At 45.1% G+C, this 26379-nt stretch overlaps 2 protein-coding genes across 6 annotated transcripts in view; one reads left to right on the top strand and one right to left on the bottom strand.

The window, feature by feature from the left end:
• The window catches only part of Primpol (primase and DNA directed polymerase), a 40175-nt gene extending 38889 nt beyond the window's left edge, over positions 1 to 1286 (top strand). For all 5 annotated transcript variants that reach the window (XM_021169874.2, XM_021169875.2, XM_029480648.1 and 2 more), the window contains one exon: positions 1026 to 1286. In XM_021169874.2, coding sequence (XP_021025533.1) covers positions 1026 to 1271 — 246 coding nt within the window. In that variant the 3' untranslated portion in view covers positions 1272 to 1286. The remainder of the gene's footprint in view (positions 1 to 1025) is intronic.
• Cenpu (centromere protein U) lies at positions 1 to 24516 on the bottom strand. Its single transcript, XM_021169877.2, has 13 exons — positions 24432 to 24516; positions 22532 to 22580; positions 20429 to 20540; positions 19039 to 19141; positions 17162 to 17222; positions 16381 to 16608; positions 10312 to 10381; positions 8890 to 8998; positions 6757 to 6835; positions 6107 to 6154; positions 5679 to 5740; positions 3105 to 3261; positions 1 to 1930 (listed from the first exon to the last, which is right to left on the bottom strand). Exons 1-13 carry the CDS (start codon positions 24470 to 24472, stop codon positions 1817 to 1819), a joined length of 1233 nt encoding a protein of 410 aa, XP_021025536.1. The 5' UTR covers positions 24473 to 24516; the 3' UTR covers positions 1 to 1816.
• Between the last annotated feature and the right edge of the window lie 1863 nt (positions 24517 to 26379).

Raw genomic sequence — 26379 nt, 5'->3', positions numbered from 1 at the left:
GCAGCCCTGGAGGGGTCCTCTGGAAGAGCAGCAATGCTCTTAACCACTGAGCCATCTCTCCAGATCCAACATCCACGTTTAAAGTTAAAATCCCATGCTTGGTATGTTAGAGGGGGACATAAAAGAACTGATAAGTAGACTGACAGACTACTACATTTAAAAATAGTATCTAGGAACAGATTTAAAATGTCTAATTATCTCTTATAAGAGCAGTGTTTGGTTTTGGATAGAATTGAACTTATCGGCCTCATACATGGGAAGCAAGGGCTCTCTCTTGAGCTACATTCCCAGCCATTAATTTACTGTGGTGACATCTTTGGTAGAAATTTTTTCTTTTCTAATAATACCTCAAAAATGCCAAGTGAAAGTATTCTTGATATACAATATTACTATTACCTGAACATAATTTTTCCTTTAGAAACACGAGTATAGAAATAGTACCTTCCAAGTGAACTGTTAACACTGCCATTTCTCCTTCATCTTCCTTTTATTTATACATTTGTGTGTCCATGCTCATGTGTGTGCTCATGTACACACACATACAGGCCAGAGGGACAACTTGTGTCATTCCTCAGGACATTTTTTTTTTTTTCTTTTTTGAGACGCAGCTTCTCACTGGGCTGGTATTCACTTGGGAGGGTTGGCTGGATGGCTACCAAGCTCCAGGGATCCATGTCTCCACCTCCCTAGCACTGGGATTGCATGCTGGCTTTTTAACATAGATTCTAGGCATTGATTTTTTGTTAATCTAGAAACTTCCCTTTGCTGTACCCCTTCTGAGGAGTTGAAATGTATCTGCCAGGAGCTACAGTCAGTTTCAGCCTCAGAGAAGCATGTCTGCGCTACAAAAGCACTTCTGAGCTAACTTACCCTTTCCCATGCTGACTGTTCCTCACAGCAGGCAGCCAGCATGGTCATTGACTGCTGAAAACCTGGTTATTATTTTATACCTTAACGCAACGTATTTGAAGTCACATATTCTGACTAATCTTTATTCCTCTTTCCTCCTTCCCTCCAAAATAAAGGAAGACTTCACTTCTGGAGAAACAGATGAAACCAGCAACTCACTGACCAAGGATTGTCAAAACCCACCATCCTGCAACTTGTCAGCCGGCGGGCTTTCTGCCACTGCCTGGGATGATGAAGACGATGCCTTTTTCTTAGAAGCTACAGAAGATGCTGAATTTGCTGACGCTGCAGATAAGAGCCTTCTTGGTTCAATGGATGATATTCCTGATGAACTAATTATAGAAGCTTTACAGAATAGCTGACTGCGGATAGAACATACATAACCAGGCTACAATTTGCCTGAAGCCTGAGATTTGATAACATAAATGTTAAATTAGTGCTGGGACTATAGCCCAACATTAGAATACTTACCTAAGATGTGCAAGGCCCTGCATTTAACATCATACAAAAAATCAAATTATTAACTTATTGTAAAACCTGTTTATAGCAACTGTTCTATCACTTGGTTTACCTAAGCCAGATTTATTGAAGGCTACCTTTGACATATTTCAGCAGATGCTCCTAATTAACCAGGATCATTCTATGCTTGCATTTGCACTGACATCATTAAAGTTTATTGTAGTTAAAAAGCTTATTATGCCTGGTGATGACTAACCTGTCAAGAGACTGAAATTTATGAACACAATACTCAGAAATATGGCTGTGCCTTCTGAGTTATTAGACAACTGAAGAGGTGTGGTTTAGTTTGAATGACAAAGCGGTAGTATATCCTGATAAGCGGGTCTCACTGCTGTCAGCACAGGGGCGCTGCTGTCAGGAGCAGAAAAGGCAGCAGGAGGCTCAGTTCTCAGTCCAGCTCAAGCAGCTTCCCCAGCTGATAGTTGATGGTTCTCAGGTGGTTTTCGGCTCCCAGAATGCTTCTTGCTTTAAATAACAGAGCTGGAAGGCTAGATGAATCATACTGTTGATAAAAGGAAAACAATTTAGACTCACAAATAGCGATGCTTTGGTATCTTTTTAGTTCCTAACCCTAACCACCAAGGCCGATTTTGATAGTTGTCCACTAGCTCTCTTTTGTTGCATTGGGATCATTAGGAAACAGGTTTTGGGCCATCTCCTCTCCTCAGAACATAACTGCTAATACAACACCACGAGGAACTGCTCAGCAAAGCTCTCACAGATCTCTGTACCCCAGGCAAGACCAATTGGCTCAAAGAACTGGCATCTACCTGACTCAACATAGCAAGTCACGCCTCAAACTTGGACTAGACAAGTGTGTTGGTGGAGTGCTGTGTTAACTCAATCTCATCTATTTTAAAACAAATTTCTAAAGCAAGTTTCCTTTTACTTGCTTAACCAAGGATTATGTTCAGACTGGATCAATGCTACTCTTAACTTTCACAGATTTAATAATCGGATCCCTAAAATAAACTTGAGGCACATTTTGAACATGTATATTTTAGTAGCTCTAATATATGAACAGATCTTCAGTTTCGGAAAACTTAAATCAATGGCAGACCTTAAAATTGAATTTAGCGGTGAAGTAGACAAACCTGCTCATAGATACATGAAGACATGGTGTGTGACTGTGTATCACATTCTACACACAATTCTATTCATAAAACTCTATGTACAATTCTATTAGTACTTTTCTAATTCTATTAGATATACAAATTTATAATTTTTTAGCTAACATTTCTATGTTATATTATGGCAACAGCGAGGTCTCAGAGGCAACTTCAAAGTATTAAAATAATAGCTAACTACATTTTCCCAACTGTCTTACTGTTTCTCAGCCCCTCAGGTAACTCCTGCCATTTCAATGAAATGGCTTCTAAAGTATGAACATGGGCTGGACAAAGGTAGTTGGTCTTTACAGCACGTCTGAGTGGGCTGAGGACTGATGGAAACTGATAAAGCAGAGCGCAGTTGTTTAACTCACAGTTGTGCACAGTACACACCGCCTAGGAGCTCTGAGGAGTAACGGAGTCTTCCTTCTCTTCAGTAGGAAGCTAGAAGGTGATGCTGTGGTCTCACCGACTTACAATAATGCTGTCCGTTACCTTTCTGCAAACTGCTGGTACTGTACAAGCAAACGCCTGGATCCCGTCTGATGCGCAGTAACCAGGACTCACCTTTTCTGTTTCCTTTGGTTCTTTCTCTTGTACATTTGAGTAATCTTGACACAGCTGTTTTAAATTAGATAAGAAATGCTTGGACTTCTTAAGTGATGACTTTCTCTCTTTAAGGTCATCATATTTTGTTTGTAGTTGTTTCAGTTGTGGTTCTAATCTAGATAACAAAAATTTTTCTTAATCTCAAAAACAAATTTTACAAAATACAAATTAATAGAAATATATGTGTTGTTTGTGGACTGAAAATATTAAGGTGCCCACATTATAAAAAACAAAAACGCAAACCAAAAATAACAAAACATTTCTCCCATATAAACAACATACAATCTAGTCCAGCAGTCTAGAGTGTACAATGAACATCCTGGGTGAGGGAAGAACAGAACAGAAGTGGACTTGACCTGGCTCGCCTCGCACACTATGAACGCGTAAATGATCCTAGGTTTCTGCTCAACGCAACTATGACACACAGTGAGCAGTGACAGCCATGGGGACATGCCTCACAGATGACAAAATCCACCAAATTACTCAAGTCCTGGGAACTACTGCAGTCAATATAAATTTGGCTGACATTTTCTGAGCATAGGCAGCTTAACAGCTTAATTCCTGACAGCTTAACCAGGAAGTCATGCAAAAAGTTCTCCTTTTGAAAATCCTTAGTTTCTGTGGCCAAATAAAATCAGCAGAAAAACTGTCCCAGAGCCTGGAGAGAAAGATGTGTGACCCTGGGCGAACTGCCTGTGTCTGACGCTTAGTTTCTTCACCTATAAAAGAAAAGGGAATTTGTGACTTATGGCCGGGGAGGAAGTGAGGCTGCAAATAAAAATATAAAAAAACCTAAGCTTGAATTGAAGAATAGTGTGTGTTTCTCATGTTTTTCCCTCTGTTTGCTTTGTTTTATATTGGTTGGTTGGTTGGTTAGTTGGTTAGTTGGTTGTTGGTTTTTATTTGTCTGTTCTCCTAAAGAGAAAGAAGGCACAGAGTTGGAGAAGTGAAATGCGGGGGATCTGGGAGGAGACGAAAGCGGGGAAACCATGATCAGAATAAACTATGAAAACATTTTATTTTCAATTTTTAAAAAGAGCTCTTCATACCAAACTGAAGATTTCTCAGCAAACTGTACCAAGCTGACGGCATGGCCAGGCCAGGATTGCATTCCCTGCCTTCCCTAGGGATGGGACGGGCTGTAGCTAAGAGATTCCCCAGTGCCTCAGGCGCCTCCTATGCAAAGTTTAAACCATCACATACTTTATCTTACTATGCATTTTCAAAATGTTTGTCTGACTACAATTTCACCTAGAAAAGGAACTAAAGAGGCCAGTCTCAACATGTCTCAATGGTCTCACATTGATGACAAGCTGAATAGAACAGCCTTATTATAGTTTAATTATAGAGCCATACAATGACCTACCTCACAGAATCATATTGACTAAGCATGGGCCAACTGAATGAAGTATTTAGGAAAAGTGCCCTCCCATAAAGGAAGCTGTGAACTGTTACTGCCAATATTACTATTTTACCCCAGTTTTCCTGTTTTGGCCTGAGCCAGTGAATACATTTTCTAGTGTCGACCCACAGACTAAATCTGTAAATATCAGAACAGACAACTAATTTGTCTCTCTCAAAATCCTGTGGCAGTCACTTAAAACCTAGTACTTAGCCCAGCAAGGTAGTGCCCACCTTTAGTCCCAGGACTCGGGAAGCACAGGTTGGTGAATCTACAAGAATTCGAGGCCAGCCTGGTCTACAAACTAAGTTCCAGATCAGCTAGAGCTATACAGAGAAATCCTGTCTCAAAAAAACAAAACACAACCTAGTAATTAAGAGTATTTCAAGTGTTTGCTGACAAATCTCCTATCTGCTCAAGCCTTGTGCTACCACACCCATGTGGTCCTAGGAATTAACTCACTGCGGTTCATGCCAGGCAGGTGCTCTACCACCAAGCCACATCCCCAGCCTGTCCAAGCATTGTTAAAGCATCTTTAGAGTAGAGAGCATGGCAAACTCTACTACACGTCGGCCTCTGGCTCGCACTCCGTACCTCAGAATCCCAAAATGTACAGACAGGCTACCACAGTGTGCACTAACCCCAGGCCACGGGGACTGCTCCCAACCCTAGACCTCAGAATAAGGACTGATGTGTCTCGTCACTGAAGAGCCAGTGACCAGACTGACTTACATAGCAAGACCATCTATCAAAAAGTAAAATAAGCAAGCAAGCAACATAAACAGACCTCTCTGCCTGAGAGCAGCACACAACTGGGCCTAGGTCTACTCAGTGACTCACAGGACACCCTCTAAGGAACAGGTACAGTTACGCCCATGTACACACGAGGGGGCTGAGGCCCTGAACAGTCAGTACCTCACCCAAGTCTGCAGTCAATGGTAGAGCCTGATTCAAGTTCCAGGCAGTGTAATCCTATAGTCTACGTAGCTAAAGCTGTAATCAGACTGCCTGAGACCAGACCAGATGCTGAGAATCAGATCAGAGATGACGGTCCTTACAGCACTCCCCTAAGTGACAAACGCCACTGCCCCTTTAGATGACTTCTCAGATAGTGCAGGATATTACCTTACCGAATCAGTTCATCCTGGACTTCAATTAAACGCTGCCTTTTCTTTTCCATGTTGGAAATTATCTGAGCAATATAATAACGTACTTAGGTTAACATGGGAGAAGTTTCGGCACTTCAGCTAAGACTTTGGGTCCATGGGCCCTCCTCTTGCCTCCCAGTTTGACTTGTTTAGCAGTTTCATTCACTACAGGCCCAGGGGTAATCATTTCTGTCTATGATCTCTCTGGGGGGGGGGGGGGGGCAACTTGGAACGTCAAAAGGCTAACAGAGATCCCCATTCCTCAGTGTCCATTAACATTACAAAGCAAATAGAAACCTGACCAAGCCCACAAAAGCCCTTATAAAACTGCAGGTCACAAAACTACCAGCAAGTGTTGCCTTACTCCCCTGGTTCATAGCCCATGACTCACTAAGAGACTTGGTGATTACCTTGGTGTTCTTCATTTTCAGAGCTTTTAACATCTGGGCTTCTTTAAGCTACAATGACAACAAAATAAAGTATATCTCATTTTCCAAGATGAACTGTGTAAAGTTCCACATGAGAAGGCCCCTAGGAGACACCAGTTGGTAAACCGCCTGTCACAAAAGCAAGAGGACCCAAGCTTGGATCCCGGCAATGACACATTTGGATTTTATGAGGGGCTGGTGGGGACGAACCGGTCCTTGTGGTCCAGCCGAGCTCACTGGCTGGCCAGCCTGGAGAAGCCAATGATCTTCAAGTTCAGTGAGACCTGTCTCAAACAGTAAGTTTTAGGGTGATTGATGAAGTTACTCAGAGTGGGCCTCTGGCTTCCACATCCACACACGCAGAGAAGGAAGTAAGAGGAGTTCTCATGTGTTTCTCGTCACAGAGCCAGCAAATGCAAGCTGTTCTACAACCACAGGATAATGTCCCAACTTTAGTTTAAAACATTTTAGAGTAGCCAGGTGTATTGGTATCTGCCTTTCATTTCAGCACTTGGGAGGTAGAGGCAGGCAAATCTCTGTGAGTTTGAGACCAGCCAGGTCTACATAGTGAGTTCCAGGACAGCCAGGGATACATACAAAGACCCTGTCTCAAACAAATACAAGAAACTTACCATTCTGATGAGTTCTCCTTTCATTTTAAAATAAAACTTGTTGATGGCTTGATTACAACTTTCAGATTCTACTCTTTGCCTGTAAATTGATTTAAAAAAAGAGAGAAATGTATAGAGATCAGCCACACTGATCATGAGGGGAACAGGAAAACTACAGAACAAGCCTATATCCACATCCACGCACGCGTGCACTAAATATGCACAAGGTGGGCTGCAATGTGGTGGGGGGACAGTGTTGCACACATGCAATGTGGTGGGAGGCAGTGTTGCACACACGCCTGTGCTTTCAGAGGCCAGGAGAGACAACCAGAGTCCTGCCCTGTCACCCTCCTCCTTAATCCCTGAGACTGGGTTTCCCATGAAACCAGTCTTCAGTCTTTGCAGCCCTTATGTCTCTGCCCTGCACAGCACTGAGTTACAGCCGTGCACAGCCACGCCTAGCTTCTTATGTGGACTCAAGAGCCACATATGGGCCCTTATGCTTGCAGAGTGAACCCTCTTACCTAGGGAGCCCTTGCCCCAGTTACTGAGGAGAGGATTCTAAAACCCTGTCAAGTTCTCAGAAAAACATTAGAGATGGTTAAAAAAAAAAAAATTAAAACAAATGTCATGTGGTTCAGCTATTCAACTACTGGCTATATACACAGAAAACACCGAGAGGAGGGACCAAAAGACACCAATATTCATAAAAGTATCTGCTGTGGAGCGGAGAAAGTGGTCAACTGTTTTAGTGGCTGCAGACTCTCAGTTCTGCAAAATGAGCAAGTTCTAGATGTATGCGCAGATAGCCATTCTGCAGCTTAAAAATGGCCCACGGTACGTTCTGTTACACAATACAAAACCTTGTGTACTTCACAACTATCAGGATGGCTAATAGAGTACTATTCCAGGGATGACTAAGCATTCGGCTGCTCACGGAAAGACAGGTCCTGGGTAGACCGACAGCTCATGGGCGACATCGTTAGAGCAGGTGCAGTGGAGAACAAGGGGACAGTGCAGAGGACAAAGCCGGCCAGGATGGGGAAGGTTAGCAGACGTGTCGGGATGCTTGGTTTTGTCAGGACTAATCTCCAGGGAAGAGGGTCTCTCAGGGGAGTCTGGATCATGATCTCCTGGGGCATGCTGGTGAGGGATGTTTAGCAGAGCTACTTGTGGTGGGAAGACCCAGCCTGACCGTCGGCTGCACTGCTCCACAGGTAGGGCCCTGGACTGGACAGAGTGGGAAAGCCAGCAGAATCAACAAGTTTGTCTGCCGTGGTCCATGGATGTGACCATCTGCTTCGAGTGCCTGCAGCCTTGATCCCTTCAGTGATGGACCCCAAGCTGGAACTGTGATCTAAAATAATCCCCTTTCCTCCTGAGTTGCTCCTCAGGATATTTTACCACAGTGTTTCCACAGTCCCATGCTGTGCTCCCCGCTCCGGCACTGGGGCCTCTGCCTAAGCCACCCTGCCTACATTCTGTTGATCCCACTTCCCCGTGGAGGATCCTAGGCTGACTCCCTGACTAGCGTTCCAGAGGAGCTGGATCTCAGGCAAGCCACATGCTCACAGCTGTGTGTGACTCTAAGACCCACTCTGCTGGGCTGCATTTTACAAATATTTTTGTTTAATGTCTTAAGTTTTATAAATCACTCTCTTCAGGAGAGAACAAAGCCGGATTTGTGCTGGTGGAAGATAGGCCAAACCTGACTGACTGAGCTGTTTCTTCAACTTTCTCCACCGGAGGCTGGACCAGATAACTGAAGGGGTGTGTGTACCTAGCCCAAGAGTGAAGCCCTGATGTGGCGGCTGTTCTCTGCCATGAGTGACGCAGGCTATGAGGCCGTGGGCTCTTCCCCATCGCTGCTCTCACGGGAGCTAACAGACTGGAGCGGGCCATACTTGCCATACACTACCTGACTGAGAAAAACCAACAGCACTGGAGAAACACACTTCTAGATCAAAGTCTATGAGGAACTCAAGAATAGATGAGCCAACAGCTCGCACTAGCATAATTAATGTATGCAAAGGGACTCTAATGAACACATAGAATCATCTGACACGTGACAACACAGGAACGGGGATGGACCCACCCAGTGCCACTCCGAGCACAGCTGACCAGGCCCACCGGTGCCAACACCAAGGGACTTACTTATACTCCAGGAAGGTTTTCTCAAATACAGACAGAACAACATCCAACTCCGTTATGTCACTCTGTCTCTTTCCTTCCAGACACCAGATATGCATACTTTCAGAATCACCTAGAATATCAAGCACATGTCAGTTTATACACTCGATATCTGTAAACTGGCTCAAGGCCCAGGCTCTGAAACCCTGAACAAAAGTAGGCCCACCAGAGTATAAGCACGGCTAGAGCCACAACCACCTCTTCCCGAGCCAGGGCAGTCTGCCGGCCCTGCTGTGTCACCCCCTTGCTTCCTGGGACAGGGTGCACCTGTCATGTGCTGCAATGGGGCCTCTTTACAGCCACATTAAACTTCATTACACGAGTCCCTGTGACATTGCTATTTCTGTTTTCAGTACCATTTTGAAACAAAATAGCATACAGTAGGGGTTTACAATTACTTGGGAAATTGGGAGATTTATATTTTATGACTCAATAACTTGACTCTCTACTCCTCCAAGAGAAATAAAAACACCTTGATAAAATTGTACATAAAAGTGTTCAGGGGGTGGGAGCAGTTCATAAAGAGGCTGGAGATGTGGTCAAGGCACCTTCCCAGGATGGGCAATGCCCAAGCCCTAGCACTGCAAGGGATAAAAAAATGCAAGAAAGAAAGAAAGAGAGAGAGAGAGAGAAGGAGGGAGGGAGAGAGGGAGGGAGAGAGGGAGGGAGGGAGAGAGAGAGAGAGAGGGAGAGAGAGAGAGAGGAAAGAAAGGAAGAAAGAGGGAGAGAAGAGAAAAAGGGGGTAGGGTGGGTCATAGAGGCTTTGTTTATAAAGGCTAAACCTCAACGCTCAGCCCCCACAACAGAGTGTAGAGAGCACAGCCTGCAGCATGGAAGCCCATCTTTTTAACAGAAGTTCTTTACTTCTATGATGTCTAGGAGTCTATGTGAATGTACGCAGGTACCCCTGGAGGCCAGCAGAGGGCGCTGATCCTGGAATTGTGGTAACCTGCCGGATGTGGATTCTGGGAACTGAAGTTTGTACAAGTGGGGAGGAGAGGGGAGGGAATGGGGGTTAGATGTTATTAAAGCACATTGTATGCATGTACAAATATTCATTTTTTAAAATTTCATGACAAAATGATTAAAAAGATGTTATTCCAAAGCCATAATTTCTTAATCAGGTGGCATTTGAAGTCAGAGTAGTGGCGCACACCTTTAGTCCCAGCACTCTGGAGGCAGAGGCAAATGGTCTTCTGTGAGTTCAAGGCCAGATGGTCTACACAGTGAGTCCCAGAACAGCCAGAGCTATGCAGAGAGACCCTGTCTCAACACCTCCCCCACAAAACAAACCTGTCTGCTATTTTGATGACTAAGACAACTTAAAACTAGCCTTCTTCCCGAGACGCCCTGTACAAGTGACAAGCCATAAAGTGCCATCAGTACCTGAGTCTGTGTCTCCGCGCCTTGGCCTCTTCCTCCTGCCAGGAGACGGCCGCACTTTCTTCTGAGTTTTCTACCAAAAAAGAAAACAAACAATATAACTTTTTAATTTAGGAAAAATTATTTTCCTTGAAATTTAAGGATTAGGATGACAACATTATCAAACCACCAACCGCTTTTGGCTGCGGTGCTTATTTAGGACTTAGAGATAATTAATAAACAATCTCAGGCCAAGCAGTCCCAGTACATGAAGCAGCAGCACCCAGCACACTGGGGTGGTGAAGTTTAACTATGTCTATGGGATTACCTAAGAGAGGACAGCAGCGCAAACACGCTGAGAAACACTCCCTGGCTGGCCGGAGGCCTGCGAGTGACCCAATTCCTAATGAAGCCTGAAACCAACTCCTAACAGGATCCACCAGGAAGATCACGGGGTTGTGCTAAGAAGAATTCCAAGATGACTGGCAGGCAGAATTCCCTCCCTGTGGAATAAGTAAGTGGTGCCTGTGAACAGGGGGCTCTTAAGTGTGAGTAAGAACACTTCTGTAGCCTGGAGCGTCTGGCTGGCTTTGCAGGCACCATACTTCAGGAGCCACGTGATCAGCACCTGCCGGGGCTGAGAGCAACTCAACCTCCAAAAAGAGAGAAAACAGGCACCTTAGTTGTAAAGCCTCAATGAACTGAATTCTATCAACAACTTGAAAACTCTTTAAAGATAAATCCAAGTCTCGTGTGAGAGAGCCCTGGATAGCTCTTGATCTCAGCTCTGAGCAGAGAAGCCAGCTAAATTGAAACTGGACTCTGGGCCTCCAGGAATAGTGAAATGCTAAGTGTGTATATTTAAGTAACTAACTTCGTGGTAATTAGTCATAAAGCAATTATAAACAGAGAGAAAGCCCCACTAAGTCAGATACTGGGAGAATGTCTTAGGCTTTCTCCACTCACCCTAGCAGAGGGCAAAAGCAAGCCTGGGACATCAAAATACCCAGCCAAAAGTCAGAGTGTCTGCTGGGACAGCACTTAACACTACTCACACAAGGATGGGACACAGAGAACACCATGGACTACAGTTTCAAGTTCTAGACTAAAACTAACACACAAGAAAATGTGACCCAGAGTCAAGACAAAAACAGAACAAAGACAGATTGGCCCAAAGATGAACCAGACAATGGCTGGATCTAAACAAAGGCTGAAGCAGCTGTCATCATGTCTAGGAAGGGAAGGGACAGTCTTAATAGAGACCCTCCCTGTGGAACAGAAGACACAGGCAGCACAGCCCTCCCCCAGCAAAGTCTGGAGCAAAGCTGTTCTCTGTTGATTCCAGTAGCTGCTGGCTGTGACTGGTGTCATAGCTGTTCCATCCATCTTCACATCACCCACTCTTTCTTGCTCACAAGAATACCTATGGTGACATTTGTGGCTACCCATATAATTTACATGTGAGAATATCTTTAGCTACCCATATGAGCAGAATGTGAACAGATCTCTGGGGTGTAATTAAACCACTCCACGTGGGCTTAAGCAAACCAATGTTGACGGCTGGGAATGTGGCTCAATTTGTACAGAGTGAAGCTCTGAGTTCCACCCCCTGTGCCACATAAACTTAGCACAGTGATGCACCCTGCCAGATGTTCATGTCACATGGCAGCAAACGTGATGGTGCGGTAGCTGAGAACTGACATTTGATTCACAAGTACATGGCAAAAAGGCAGAAACACTGGGCCTGGTGTAAGCCCATCTCCAGTGACACACCTCCTCCTCCAAGGCCACACCTCCTAACCGCAGGGGTGGGGCATTCTCTTAGAAAGCACCCTATCAGCACACAGGAGACCTTAAGTTTGAGATCCTCTCTAGTAACACACCAAGTCTAAGGACAGCCTCAAGGCTACAAGAGACCCCGTCTCAAAAACAAAACAAAGCAAATAGGCTGCAGACACAACTTAGCTGGTAGTATGTGCCAGCGTGTGCAGAGCCTGGGTCCACTCCCCATCACACACACACACACACACACACACATACACACAGTGATGGCAAAGCCTGTTATCCCAGCTCTCACACTCAGGAAGTGAAGGCACAAAGATCAGCCCTTCAAGATAACCCTTGGCTACCAAGTGAGTTCAGGGCAGCCCTGGGCTATCTGAGACCAGTTTCAAATAAGCACACGACCCCCAAAACACAAACAACAAAACAACACATTAAAAAAAAATGTCTAGTGAGTTTTAAAATAGCAGGCTGGGGAAGATGGCTCAGCGGTTAAGAGCACTGACTGCTCTTCTGAAGGTCTTGAGTTCAAATCCCAGCAACCACATGGTGGCTCACAACCATCTGCATGAGATCTGACGCCCTCTTCTGGTTCGTCTGAAGACAGCTACAGTGTACTTAGGTATAATAATGAAAGCAATAAAACCATACCCAGTACATAAGTCAGAACTATTGGACCTGTTAGACAGCATCAGTCTCCGGATCCAAAGTGCAGTGTTTTATGATCTAAAATATGTATGATAAAAGTTCAAAACGAAGGCCTGGAGAGATGGCTCGGCAAGGAAGAGCACAGGTTGACCTTCCAGAGGACCCAGGTTCAATTCCCAGCACTGGCATGGTAGCTCACCACTCATGGTACCGTCTGTAACCCCAGTTCCAGGGGATCTGACACCCTCTCCGGGCCTGTGGGTACCAAGCATGCATGTGGTGTATAGAAACGCATGCAGGTAAAACACCCAAATTAAGAAGTTGACAAGGAAGAGTGAGAACTAGAAAGGAAATGTACATTTGCACAATGACTACAGTTTTCATGACGTGGAGGTGTGAGAAGCTCACCAGGCCGTAGTCAAGCTAAATCCAGCACGATACACCAAAGCACATGTCACACACATGTGAAGCTAAGAGAAAGGGAAAGCCCGATGCCGGTGGGGACAAGAGGCACTGGAAGCTCCTGGACAGTGACAAACCTCCAGCAGGACCTAGGGAGGCCGGGGGCTGCAGTGGCATCCTTCAAGAGCCGAGCAAGGGCTGTCAGCTCAGAATTCTGCACCTACACAAGCATCCTTGGAAGGCAGAGGTGAATTAGATGCTTGACTGCAAAGTCTGGGAGAGTCACTAGCAACTGCAGGAAAGAAAGTGGGGTGCCCTGTAGGCCGAGAGGAAGGAATCAGGCAGGGGGTGGACAAGAGAAGTGGAAAGGGAATGTGGGAAAATAAAACACTACAGGATTGGTTTCCAGCTCCAAGGAAAATGGCAACCCAGTAAGGTCAGAGCCATAATACAGGAAGAGTGACAGAACCAAAGTCACAGAAGACAGGGATGGAGAGAGGGAGCTAAACACTGTTACTTGGTGACATGTCCCTGGGGAGAAGTGGCTTTCAGCTAGAAAGTAGGCGGGGATAGACAGACAGACATATAGACAGACATGCATGTCCCTAACACATGTCTAAATAGACTTTGCTCATTTAAAGATGAATCATTTTAATCCAGGGCCAGCACACAAAATAAACAGCAGCAAACCTAAGTCACAGAAAGAACTGAACACTCAAAATATTCAGTTACTTCAGAATCACCAACAGAGGAGCAATCCCAATCTCTCTCTCTCTCTCTCTCTCTCTCTCTCTCTCTCTCTCTTTCCACCAGGGTGGTAAGATAGTCTACTTGGGCCTAAATATACATAAATGTATACACGCAATAGAGGCACCTTTAGAGGTGCTTATTAGACAACACAAAAAGAAAATCCAGAAAGGATAGCAGAAAATAAATAGCAAGACTGTAGACTTACATCTCATTATATCAACACTTATATAAAAAGTAATTTAACCAAAGAATCCACCCACAAGGCCAAGACTGCCAGAGGACAAGTCTTCCTGGGTAAGGAAATGGTGCTTAGGAGACAAGGCGGGGCGGGGGGGGGGGGAGCAAAGATGCTGATTGGTGTTAAAGGCACCAAGTTTTATTTAGGAAGGATACATTTTTGAGATCCAAACAGTGTTACTAAAGGAGGACCGAGTACTCAGATGCCAGAGAATGTGGTGGGTACCTCATTTAAACCACCACCCCCCACAAAAAAAAAAAAAAAAAAAAAAAGGAAGCTAAACGAATGGATCTATTAGCTTGATGTTGTCATTCTACAGAAACCATCCCACTGCGCCCTACAGAGACACCCAATGATGATTTGTGGATTTAAAATGGTAACAGTAGTAAAGAAAAGTCTCTAGGAAACAGCCTAAATCCTCCAGGCGGCAGTGTGGATGGAGGCCCACGAGTCTACAGTCCTGGCTACTCAGGAGGTCAGGCAGCACAAGGTCGCTTGAGGCACAAGTTCAGGAACAGTCTGCGTGCTGTAATAAACCTGATCTCAAAAACACCAAATCAGAACCAAAAAAATGCAAAGAACTAAATAAAATGTGTAAAATTGTCATGCAAAAAAAAGAAAGAAAGAAAGAAAGAAAGAAAGAAAGAAAGAAAGAAAGAAAAGAAAAAGAAAAAGAATGAGAAAGTCAACCAATCTCCTTTGCATAACTGATAGGTCAAATAGATCACCATCTCCTTCACTGAAACACAGTAGGAAGATATAACTGAACTGTCCTGTCAGTCACACGTCCCGACAAGCAGAAACACTACAGCCAACAGCAGCTTCAAGCACCCAGGGAGCACTGTGTAGGAAAGACCCTGAGGGAGAATAACAGACAGTCTGTGGTAAGAAGAGAACAGCAGGTTTATAGAAGAGCTGACAGGAAATTACCCTTCAGGTGAGCTTTTAGAAGAGCAGGCCTCAGTTACAGCCAGCCATGGTCAGCCCTGGGGGGGACAGAGCACCACAGCATGGGCAACATGACAGGGCCATGAAGGGATCAGAGCCTCCAACCTCTTCATCCCCAGAAGCTGCCTGAAGAGAGATAGCCACTACATAGCACATGACAGGGGCCATGAAGAGAGCATCAGACCCTTCAGGTTCAGAAAAGAAAAGGGGTTTCTGGCTCTTACAGGTTTTCAGTGGGATAAGCAGGCTTCCTTTTATGTCCTGGTCTGGCCTGTATTCAAGGAGCATGGTGGCCCTAGGACCAGTCTCACCTTAGCTGGAAAGGGAGGAGCTACAAGGAAACAGCCATGCTTTCTCACCAACTCTGTCCCAGAGGGCTCTCACAGGGAGATGGCCTGACCTCTCGGGAAAAAGGAAGGCAGGCAGCCAGAGGGTCTGTCTATAACCTAACATGCAGTAAATGTTAATAAAAGTAAGAAAACATTGTTTTGTCTATGTATACAGAAGGGAACCCTGGGAGAGTGTGTAAGACAGAATCCAGAAAGTCTTCCACCTGTCTCGTGGCCCGGAAGGAGGAGCAAACACATTCCTGTACTGAAAATGATTTCAGAGATGAGAACGAATTAGTGACCTAACATAGTCAGCCAAGTGACTTAACAAACCATATGGAAGAACACGAGACGCTGCACTTCAATCACCTCGAGGACAAAGACGACTCATGGCATCTTTTCCTAGGAGAGGAAGCAAGGTATACACAAAGATTGTGCCACTGAGAAATCCATCACTGAGCAGGTTTAGGATCTCACACACACACACACACACACACACACGACCTAACAATTAATGAAAAAGGAGGCCAAGTACTTGTAAGGGGTATATGGGAAGATTTGGAGGGAGGAAAGGGAGAAACGGTGTGATTATATTATAATCTCAAAAATAAAAGGTGTCATTCTAAAAAGAACCTCATCGATGCTCCGACATTGTAATTTTCACCAATAGATACAGAGGACATCCACGGACGGCCAGATTGCAGGCACTACTTCATTCAAAGGATGCCGTGGGAGCCAGAGTGACGAGGGATGGTGAGGGGGGCACAGGGAAGAACTGTGGAGTGAGCCCCAGGACAGACGCTGTTCTGGGTTATGGGACTGTAGATCAATTCATCTTCCTTTCTAGATCTTCCAGGTTTTTCTAGATGAAACATAGCTTTCTGTGATAAAAGCTCTAAGCCTATTGTTACCATAAGAAGACCTCTTTATTTCCTCCCTTATCTTTTTAATGAACTCTTCTCTCCCCGAGCAAGGGTGGAGGCAAGCACTGCTCACCAGCTGACTTTGGGTTGCTGGTGTCTCGTCTACAGGAGAGAGCTGAGCGCTGTGGAGTCTTGTCCTCCTGGGAGTGACCGGCTCGGCTGGCCTCTCAGGGGGTGACGGTGCTGCAGGAGCAGCCTGGTGTTGCCGCGACCTTGGTCCTTCTGTAGATGCCACCTTCCTGCTTACATCACCTGCAGAGCTGTCCAACTCACCGATGATGGGCTCCAGCTTTCTCCTCGGCTTAGGAAGGAAACAGCATGCTAGTTTAGAAAGCTCAAATCCTATGAGTCTTCTCAAGTCCCGTTTCTCATTTGTAAATATCGCTAAACATGGCATGTAGAAGACAACGTGACTAGGGCCGCCTGACTCTCTCTGCCTTTGTGAACCACAAAGCATTAACAGACGCTACAGAAGCTGACTGGGTAAAGAGAGCTGTGAGGATTCTTTCTTAACGCTTCAGATGGAAAACTGTCTCTCCTGGGCCGGTCTGACGGGCAGCAGGGAAAGGCACTTGCCACCAAGACGGATGGTCTGAGTCAGTCCTGAGACCTGTAGGCTGCAAGTGAAGAAAGACCCGCACACTCAGTTCCACACACGTGCCCACATATCTATGTATGTACATACATACACACACAAAATAGATGAATATAACTGAGTTTTTAAACCTTCCTTTACTCTAAAGCATTTCTGTATTAGAAAAGCCTGCTACAGGACATTCTTCCCTGCTTATATCTACTCCAGTAAAGCACCAAGTGTCTTATAATGACGACAGTGGGCAGAACACTCCCCATACCTTTTTTGTGCTGTCCTTGATAGACTCATCTCCACTTGCTTCATCTTCAGAAGGGTCCAAGCTGTGCCAAACAACAAGCTGTCAGCATCTCATCACACATAATGCCTTCTACCCGCTGCTTCTGCGTGAAAACAAGCTGAAGGTGCTGAGTTTTCTCTCTCGTGGGCGGGACTGTCACCCTTGATTGACTGCCCATTTCCCATGTGTGCTCACATCAGTTTTCCCTAGGCAAGCGAGCAATCGTGGTCCAGGGTGGTCAAGTCTGAGAACTGCGCTTCATCCACATCACTGCTCCCAATGCTGTGGGGCATTGCTGGGCCTACGGCTGGGACAATGCCTGCTGCTTGTAGAACACAGAACACCCTGTGCTGATTTAGAGCCTTGGGTAGGCAGACACAGGCAGGCTGGGAGTGGAAGACTTAAGAGCAACAACCAAAGCCAGATGCCTCGGATTCAACAGAGATGGACTCAGATGCAGAGCCTATTCATGAAAGACCAGCTAACCAGGAGGCTGGGGAGGGACAGAGGAAAGAAGGGAAAGAGAGAGAGATAGAGAGAAGGAGAGAAAAGAGGCAGAGATGCAAGAACAAGCAGTTGAACACCCTGGGGCAAAGGTGCCAACTGTCTTGGAGTCCTGGGGCATGCTAAGCTCTCTCCATGCCTCCCCCAGCCTTGACTTTCTTTTGAACTTATATGCAAACCCTGCCTTACTTTCACTGACCACGAAGCAATCCCAGATCAGTCAGGCTGGCAGCTCTGCTCCAGCATCACCCAGACCTACTGGTGTGCATCTCGACTATGCCTCATGCCCATTTACTTCCATTCGTCCTCGAGATAACTGCCCACCCTCCTCACCCCCAACTGTGAAAACATGTCGCCACTGGTCTCTCAAATGCCCCTCCTACCTACATAAAAAGCTGGCTGTAATTCCAGTATTGACTGGGGTGGGGAGAGGAGGCTCCCAGGGGCTCCTGGACTGCCACTCGGGCTGAACTCATGAAGTCCAGGTTCAGTTAGAGATGATGTCTCACAAAAATAAGGTAGAAAGCAATAGAGGAGAACATCCAGGGTCATTCTGGCTTCTCCTCCTCCTCCTCCTCCTCCTCCTCCTCCTTCTCTCTCTCTCTCTCTCACACACACACACACACACAGGAAGAGCTTAATGTACGAAGCTTATACTTTCACATATATAATTTACTACAACACATAAAATGAAAGGCCCCGTTTATAGTAATTACCAAACAAACAAAAATATTGATAAATAACCTTGGAATAAACCCAAGAAAGATTTAAAATCTAAACAGTAATTTCATGACTTAGGACATCACTAAAGGCTGCAGAGCCCTGGCGCCCATGGACAGATACTGGTCTCATCACCACAGACACTAGGCCCTCTAGATTCACTTAAAAACCCTAACCCAACTAAAGAGGCGGCGCGCTAAGATAACTAACTAGGTGCCAATCAAAAGTATGATTCGTAATAACAATTACAGAAAATGGCGCTGCTGTGTACCAGTTAGATCTTTTGAGGACAGTCATAACAATCTGACTCAAAAGATCCTGAAATGACGTTAGTTTTCTTAGTTTCTATTAAAACAAACAAACAAACAAACAAACAAACACCTGCCTAAGGGCTGGAGATGGCGCAGTGGTTATGAGCACTTGCTCTTCCTGAGGACCTGAGTTCAGTACCAAGCTTTCGTGTCAGGAGACTTAGTGTCATCTGGAACTCAGGCTGCGGGGGAGCCGCCATCTCTGGGTTCCCCAGGCCCCTGTGCTCTCTTGCACACACAACACATAACCCTCTCAAACAAGCAAACAAATGAACGAACGAACGAACGAACAGGAAACGCCAGCAGCTTGAGAGAGAGCCGTACTTTCTGCTCTCCTTCCCTCTGTGGGTGGCCAGGGAACTGGAGGACACACAGTGTTTGGACAGCTCGTCTTCTGCGTAGATAGCCGTACTGTGCAGAGGGGGGTCTGTAAAGACAAGAACAGCATATTATGTTTAAATGGCCGAAAGAGTCAGTTTCATAGGCTACTTCCAAATATTTTTTATCTTATACCTCGGTGATAAAAAACCTTATTGTCACTAAGAGCATGTTTGGGGGGCTGGAGAGGTGGCTCCGTGGTTGAGAGCACTTGCTCTTGCCAAGGACCTTGGCTTGATTTCCAGAACCCACACCGCAGCTTACAATGTTCTGTAACTCCAACTTCAACCTAGGACATCTAGCGCCCTCTCCTGGCCGTCATGGGCACCATGCATGCACATGGTACAGACATACACACAAGCAAAAGACTCATTCATATCCACAAAATAAATCTAAACAAAACTCTTTTTAAAAGATTTATTTATTTTATGTATGTGAGTACACTGTCACTCTCTTCAGAAACACACCAGAAGAAGACATCAGTTCCCATTACAGATGGTCATGAGCTACCATGTGGTTGCTGGGAATTGAACTCAGGACCTCTGGGAAAGCAGCCAGTGTTCTTAACTGCTGAGCCATCCAGGACAGCCAGGGATACACAGAGAAACCCTGTCTCACAAAAACAAAACAAAAACAAAAACAAAAAACAAAAACCAACAACTAACTAAATAAACAAATCTAGATAGATAGATAGATAGATTTTATGTCCTAGATCTACTCTATATGCACACAACACTACAATGAGACATTATTTTATACTCATGATGCTGGGTAGAATAAAAAAGACACACTGTTAATAGCAGAGTTGCTACAGACTCAACAATTCTCCTAGTGGCATGGCTCAGAGAACTGAACACATGTACACACACCCCATCCACACCCACATTCAAAACAACTTGAACATGAGTGTTCACAGCAGCATAAATGATCAAGGAAAAAAACCTCAAGAACCCAAAGCCAACTGATCATTATTGAGCCAAAAGGGTAAGGATGAAGTAAGTGCATGCTACAACCTGGAAAACGTGATGCTAAGTCATAGACTCTCACCAAAACAGGATCGCTGTTCTACGATTCTACACACAAGTCATAGCATTCCTCCAGGATGGGACAGCTGTTACGTGATCCTACACACATGAAATGTCGGAGGAGAAGAATCCAGAGAAACTGGAAGTAAACGGGTGGTGTCCGGGGATCAGAGGAAGGGAGTGAGGGTCGACTGGTGTCAGGGGGCTTTAGGACAAAGATGTTCTGGAATTAAATAGTGGAGATGGCCACAGGACTCTCATGAACTAAGCCTTGTCGTTTCCAGTCAGGAATAGGGACGTAAAACACTGACCGAAGGTTTCGTAAGTCTCCTCTTCTTCCTCGAGTTCTCCCCGTATGCTTGAGACATCAGAATTGTTAGAAAAGTCAAACACATCCTTGGGCCTGGGCTTTGGACCAGCTTTCTAAAAGTGAATAAAAGCAATCACTGAACCCGCAACTGCTTCACAGTTTAAACCCCTCTCCTAGGGACCATCTAGCCAGTCCTGCAGCCCGTGGAAACGCCTGGTGCTTCTCGATCCACAGACTACTCTGATGATCGAGAGCTGGGTTGGGTAAACCATCTGAATGGAGACCAGAGAGCAGACATCTTGGCTCTGTGGGCCACTAGCCTTCTGTGCTATTACATACGGAGGTATAGATATTGACGAGACAGGAAGGAATGGACATGACTGTGTTTCAACAGAACCTAAGAGTTTCCTATCACTTTCATAGGTCACTCTAAGTCAGCTTTTCTTTGTCCTCCCAAGTGCTAGGATTATAAATAGGTGGCAACCATCATGTCCACTGTACTTAAATCATTTTAGAATGCAACCAAACCAAACCAAACAAACAAACAAAACCCCCAACATTCTTAGTTCACAGGCTGTACAAAGACAAATAGCAGGCTACATTTGGCCCACAGGGTATCATTTACCTAAATCCTCGATATAGGGGAAGCTATGGTCGCCTCCCCAGAAAAAGGACATGTGCCCCAAAGCTCATATGCAGTTTTGAATGCACACCGGGCTGAAGTCTCCTTCCTACAGGACAGAGACTCAGGTTTACAGTTCAATCTATTTCAATACACAGATTAAACCCTAAATCCCAATGAAAGACCAAAAGGAGAAAAACCTTCTATGGTAGCTCACAAACTACAAGAGGATATTATTACTAACAGATAAGAAAAATCTGGAAGATCTGAAAGATATGCAAATACGTCTGGCAGACAAAACTCAGGGAAAGTCTCGCTCATGGAGCGCTACATGGAGAGATGCCAAGGAACAGCAGAAGGCTTGGCTTTCAAGCCAGAGAAGCATCCATCAGTGCTCTGCAGTTAACTCCCAGAGGGAGGTCCTGAATGCAGAGAATAACCATTCCAGACACTGGCTGGAGAAATCCCTCCAGGCCGCAGTGAATTCTAGCTACTGAGTAGTGGTGGGTGGGAGAAAGCTGCCAGATCCCCAGGGGGTATGCCAGGGATGCTCCACAATGCAGGAGCTTTATTCAAGGCTAGCTTCAGCTCAACAGGGCAGGGAGCCTGCCTGAGAAGGGAGAAAGCCAGGGTCAGACAAGAAGGCCAAAAGCGCTCTGAAAGGCTAACCGTGAACCTGAAAAGCAAACTCCCTCATCACACTAACTTGAAATGGCATTGGACAAGATTTTGAAATTAGCAATCAAGAGTGTTACACAAATACACTTGCCTGTAACAGGCATTTCCTGAAGAAAATAAAACCATATATGAACCAAGAGGAATTTTATAAACGCATATGCAACTGTTTAAAAAACTAAGTGAAAAAAAATGACATTTCAAAACATTATAAAGCTTTTTCGCGATGTCAAATATCTGAATAAAAATAGAAACTAGACTCAGAAGAAAAGATGGTTCTAAAATGTTGACAAAGTTTCTTTTCTCCAAAATTCTGGATAAAACACTTTTTAAAGCTGCTATAAAAAAGTTTGTCAAAGCCGGGCGTGGTGGTGCACGCCTTTAATCCCAGCACTCGGGAGGCAGAGGCAGGTGGATTTCTGAGTTCGAGGCCAGCCTGGTCTACAAAGTGAGTTCCAGGACAGCTAGGGTTACACAGAGAAACCCTGTCTCGAAAAACAAAACAAACAAAAAAAAAGTTTGTCAAGTGTGGAGGTGGAGGCTAAGGTGGTGATGGTGACCCAGCACTCAGAGGCAGATGCAAGTGGATTTCTCTGAGCTCAAGGCCTAGACTGGTCTACAGAGTGAGTTCCAGGGCTATAGAGAAACCTTGTCTCAAAATTTAAAAAATAAAAAAAAAAAGAAAGAAAAGAAACAAAGAAAAAATTTTGTTAAGAGAACTCTCCAAAGTATGATTCCCACAAAATGATAGCTTTGCTTTCAATGGCTTAAGGGGGAAAAAAAAATCACATTAACAATCTTGCTTACCTGGTTCCTGGAATATGTGCTTCTCAAAGTGTTCTTTGAACGCTTTGCACTATTAAAACACAGATGACAAAATTTTAGAAGGGAATTCAGCAGACATTTTGAGCAACTGGGAAAGCACTGTAAGCTATACTCCTTCCAAGGCACACCTTTCCAAATTGTCCTCATTACTGCTCACCCAGCAGAGCTGAAGCCAGGCAATAAACCACTGGGGAGCAGGGTTGGGGGGGACACCTATCACTTTGTTAACCATCTCAGTTGTGTGTATTAGGCTACAATATAAAAGACTTATCGCCACCCACACTCCCAGCACAGAATGCCGCAGTAATAATCTGAGAGGGGAGGGGGCTGGGACTCCCCACTTGTAGCCAACTCTCAGACCTGTACTGCGTTTGCTTTGGGATAACTACAGACTGTGACTCTGAGTTCAGAAAGCTTAAGTGACTTCTGATTGGCACCTCGAAACAGAAGTAGGTGGGACAACCTGGAGGCATAAATTGCCTAGCCTGAGCTCTTTTCCACCTGTTTCTTTCTTTTTTTTTTTAAGATTTATTTATCTATTTTATGTATATGAGTACACTGTAGCTGTACAGATGGTTGTGAGCCTGAGCCTTCATGTGGTTGTTGGGAATTGAGGTTTTAGGACCTCTGCTCTGCTCGCTCTGGTCAACTCTACTTGCTCAGTCCCTGCTGGCTCCAGCCCAAAGATTTAGGTATTATTATACACAAGTACATTGTAGCTGTCTTCAGACGCACCAAAAGAGGGTGTCAGATCTCATTACGGGTGATTGTGAGCCACCATGTAGTTGCTGGGATTTGAACTCAGGACCTTCCGCTGAGCCATCTCACCAGCCCCTCCACCTGTTTCTTGTGTGTGCTCCAAAACCAGAGAAATTCCCTTCTAACTGTGGGCTGGAGTCCTGGAGCAGTTTCCAAAGGAAGGAGATCTCTACAGTAACCATTTTATATAATCTTTGCTGTATGCATCCGGGTGTTTTAGGAGTGATGATGAACAGATTTCATAAATTCCAAACCTCAAGATGTTGAAACAACAAAAACCACTGGTTTAGCAGATCAAGTTCTAAGCTCCTTTCCCTTGCTCAAAGGTGGTGGTGGCTCACACCTTTAATCTCAGCACTTGGGAGGCTGGGGCAGGTGATCTCTAAGTTTATGGCCAACCTGGTCTACAAGAGTTGAGTTCCAGGACAGCCAGGGCCACACAGAAAAATTCTGTCTCGAAAAACCAAAAAAGGTAAAAGCACAAACCAGCCTGCCCTGATAAGCTCCTTTGCCCTTTTTAAATCTTCCTTCCCACTGCTCACCGAATGTGGATTCCCCCACCATCTGTGTCCTGTGGTAGCTACAAGCATCATCTTCCATAGGTAATCTTCCCACGGAAGACTTCCTACGCAGAAGAGACCTTTCTATCCAAATCTCTACCAGGCTTTGGATGCGCGCCAGACACGCCCAGAATATCCTTCGCCAGGAGCTGGTGGAGCTAACCTTTCGGGCCGCTTACTAACTTCTTTTCAGGTGCACATCTCTTATATAATGAAAAGATCCATGAAGCACTCTGAAAGTCCTTTAGGCATTTAGGCAAGGCCAGCCCAAGCTCTAAACAAGCAGCTGCCTGGTCCCTCGCTAGAGATTTCGTTTGGCTTCCGTGTTTTCTATTACGAAAACAGCTGCGTCTTAGAAATAAAAAGCAATGTCGACAGACCAGAAATGATTACTATTAAATATTTGCTTGTCACATGAAAGCGACGCTGGTGTCTGAGTTCCCCTACCACACAGCTTGACTCCTGGCTCTACGATTCGGGGCTGTGGGAATTGAGGCCGGGTCAGCGAGTCTCTGGGACCGGATGAGCCCATCCTGGGCGGATTTCGGGGCGGCAGCACTTACCCCGGGTTCCCCGAGTATCTCAAATTTCTCCTAGCAGCCATCCTACCGCTCCCAAAGGCAGGGACACCAAACTCGCGCCTAGCGGTCTTGCTCTGAACAGCCAATCAGAGCCTAGTCCTCGCTATGCTCCGCCTTTTCCGGGGCGGGGCCAAAGAGCGTCCTGGGCGAGAGCACGATGAAATCCAGGCCTGGAGAACACCCAACATCGGAGCGGAGTCCAAAGCAACCGGCTTAGCTGCTGCAGGCTGTCTCTCCCACTCGCGCTCCGTTCCATAAATTTAGAACTCCCCGGCCTCGTGGGCGGGGAAATGACCCGGAGCTGGTGTGGGTGTGGGTGGACCCGAGCCAGCCGCCAGCGGATCCAAAACTCCAGTGCTTCCGGGCGGGCTGTTAGTTGATGGACTACTGTCAAATCCGTCGCATTGCTAAATGCAGATGCCGCTTTTAGCTCCCTGTAGCAGCTCACTGTTGAACGTGACACGTTATTTGTCCTCCTTTCCAGGTCCTTCGTAAAGTGGGAAGGTCCCTTTTGGATCCATACTCAGGATTCTTTTGTTTTTACATTTTTCTTTTGGTACAAAAGAATGAAAAATTGATTTAAAGGGATCAAAGATGTAAGAGGTTAAAAAAAAAAAGGCAAAACTCAGAAGAAAACTGAATCAAGACGTTGGACTTGGCAATAAATTTTTTTTTAAGATTTATGTGTATCGATGCAAAATGTTATATATTTATTATATATACGCATATATATGTATACACACACAGACACACACATCGGTGGTCCCAGTGGAGGTCAGAGGAGGGCATCGGATACCCTGAAACTGGACTTACAGATAGTTGTGAGCCTGGGAAACTCTGAGGTCTTTGGCAAGAGGCTCCAAATGGCTGAGTCATCTCTCCAGCTCCAACAATGATTTCTTGATTAACCTAAAACACAGTGGTAATGAGAAACGCCAGAAATGGGAGTGATGGGAGAGAGAGATGGTTGTGCAAAAAAGGTGGATGTATTTAAACACTTAAAATGACTGGAATAAAAAGCTGAAATGTCCAATTTTATGTTATATATTTTATCACAATAAAAATATGCATACAAGCTAGGCAGTGGTGGTGCTTACCTTTAGTCCTAGAGGCAGAAGCAGGCAGCCTGGCCTACAGAGTGAGTTCCAGGACAGCCAGGGCTACACAAAGAAACCCTGTCTCCAACAAAGGGTATTTAACACTGTAAAAATAAAACACAGACACCTATATTACTGAATCAACATAAAATGTAACAGTTCTCTCAGACTCTTCCATGAATGGCCCTTTTCTCAAACCATATGGTTTTTTATTTGTCTTTAGCATTTTTATGATTTTCAGCCTCGATATGCCTCTGTGTATAATCATTGTATATTTCTATCTCTATAAATAACGTTTGGTAGGTTTTCTGCAAGTATCCTAACCAAAGCCATAATTTTAAAGTGTCCACATCTGCATGCAGCTGTAGTTCATTCATGTGGCCTTTGGAATTCATTAAGTAACTATTTTATGGCTTTTATACCTCTGTGCTATGGATACGTCAATGTTTTCTATTTACTATTCCCAACAGCACATCACCACGAATTCTTCCAGGGCACTTGTCTGTGAGTATCTAGGGTCAGTAGAGATAACATGTAAGATGTAGATGTGGTCAGCTTTGCATGACACCAGGTTTTGTACATTGTTTTGTGAACTGTAGACTGTTTTATTTACCCCTCCCTCCACTCTGCCTACTCAGTAAATTCTAAAGAGTTTTACATCACCTGTCTACTGAGATGAAACGCTTGTGTTTATGACGTGCGTTTCCCTCAAGGTTATTCCTGTTTCCTCGTCATTGAAAGGTGTGTGTCCTCAACTACCCAGAAACCATCCGGATGACTGCCAGAGGACAGATCACCTTGAGGGCGTTGCAGGAAGTTCCTCATGGATGGGT

The sequence above is a fragment of the Mus caroli genome, chromosome 8 (genome assembly GCF_900094665.2).
Source record: "Mus caroli chromosome 8, CAROLI_EIJ_v1.1, whole genome shotgun sequence".
Classification (NCBI taxonomy): Eukaryota; Metazoa; Chordata; class Mammalia; order Rodentia; family Muridae; genus Mus; species Mus caroli.
The sequence above is the reverse complement of the archived record's forward strand: the minus strand, read 5'-3'. Positions and strand labels throughout refer to the sequence as shown.

Bases quoted from the DNA above. Each gene is read 5' to 3' on its own strand.
- Cenpu (XM_021169877.2), bottom strand. From the start codon at position 24,472: ATGGCTGCTAGGAGAAATTTGAGATACTCGGGGAACCCGGG. The intron at 17,223-19,038 runs GTACGGCTCTCT...TGTTTGGCACAG, and splicing joins AGAGGGAAGGAGAGCAGAAA to CTTGGACCCTTCTGAAGATG. The intron at 16,609-17,161 runs GTATGGGGAGTG...TTCCTTCCTAAG, and splicing joins TCAAGGACAGCACAAAAAAG to CCGAGGAGAAAGCTGGAGCC.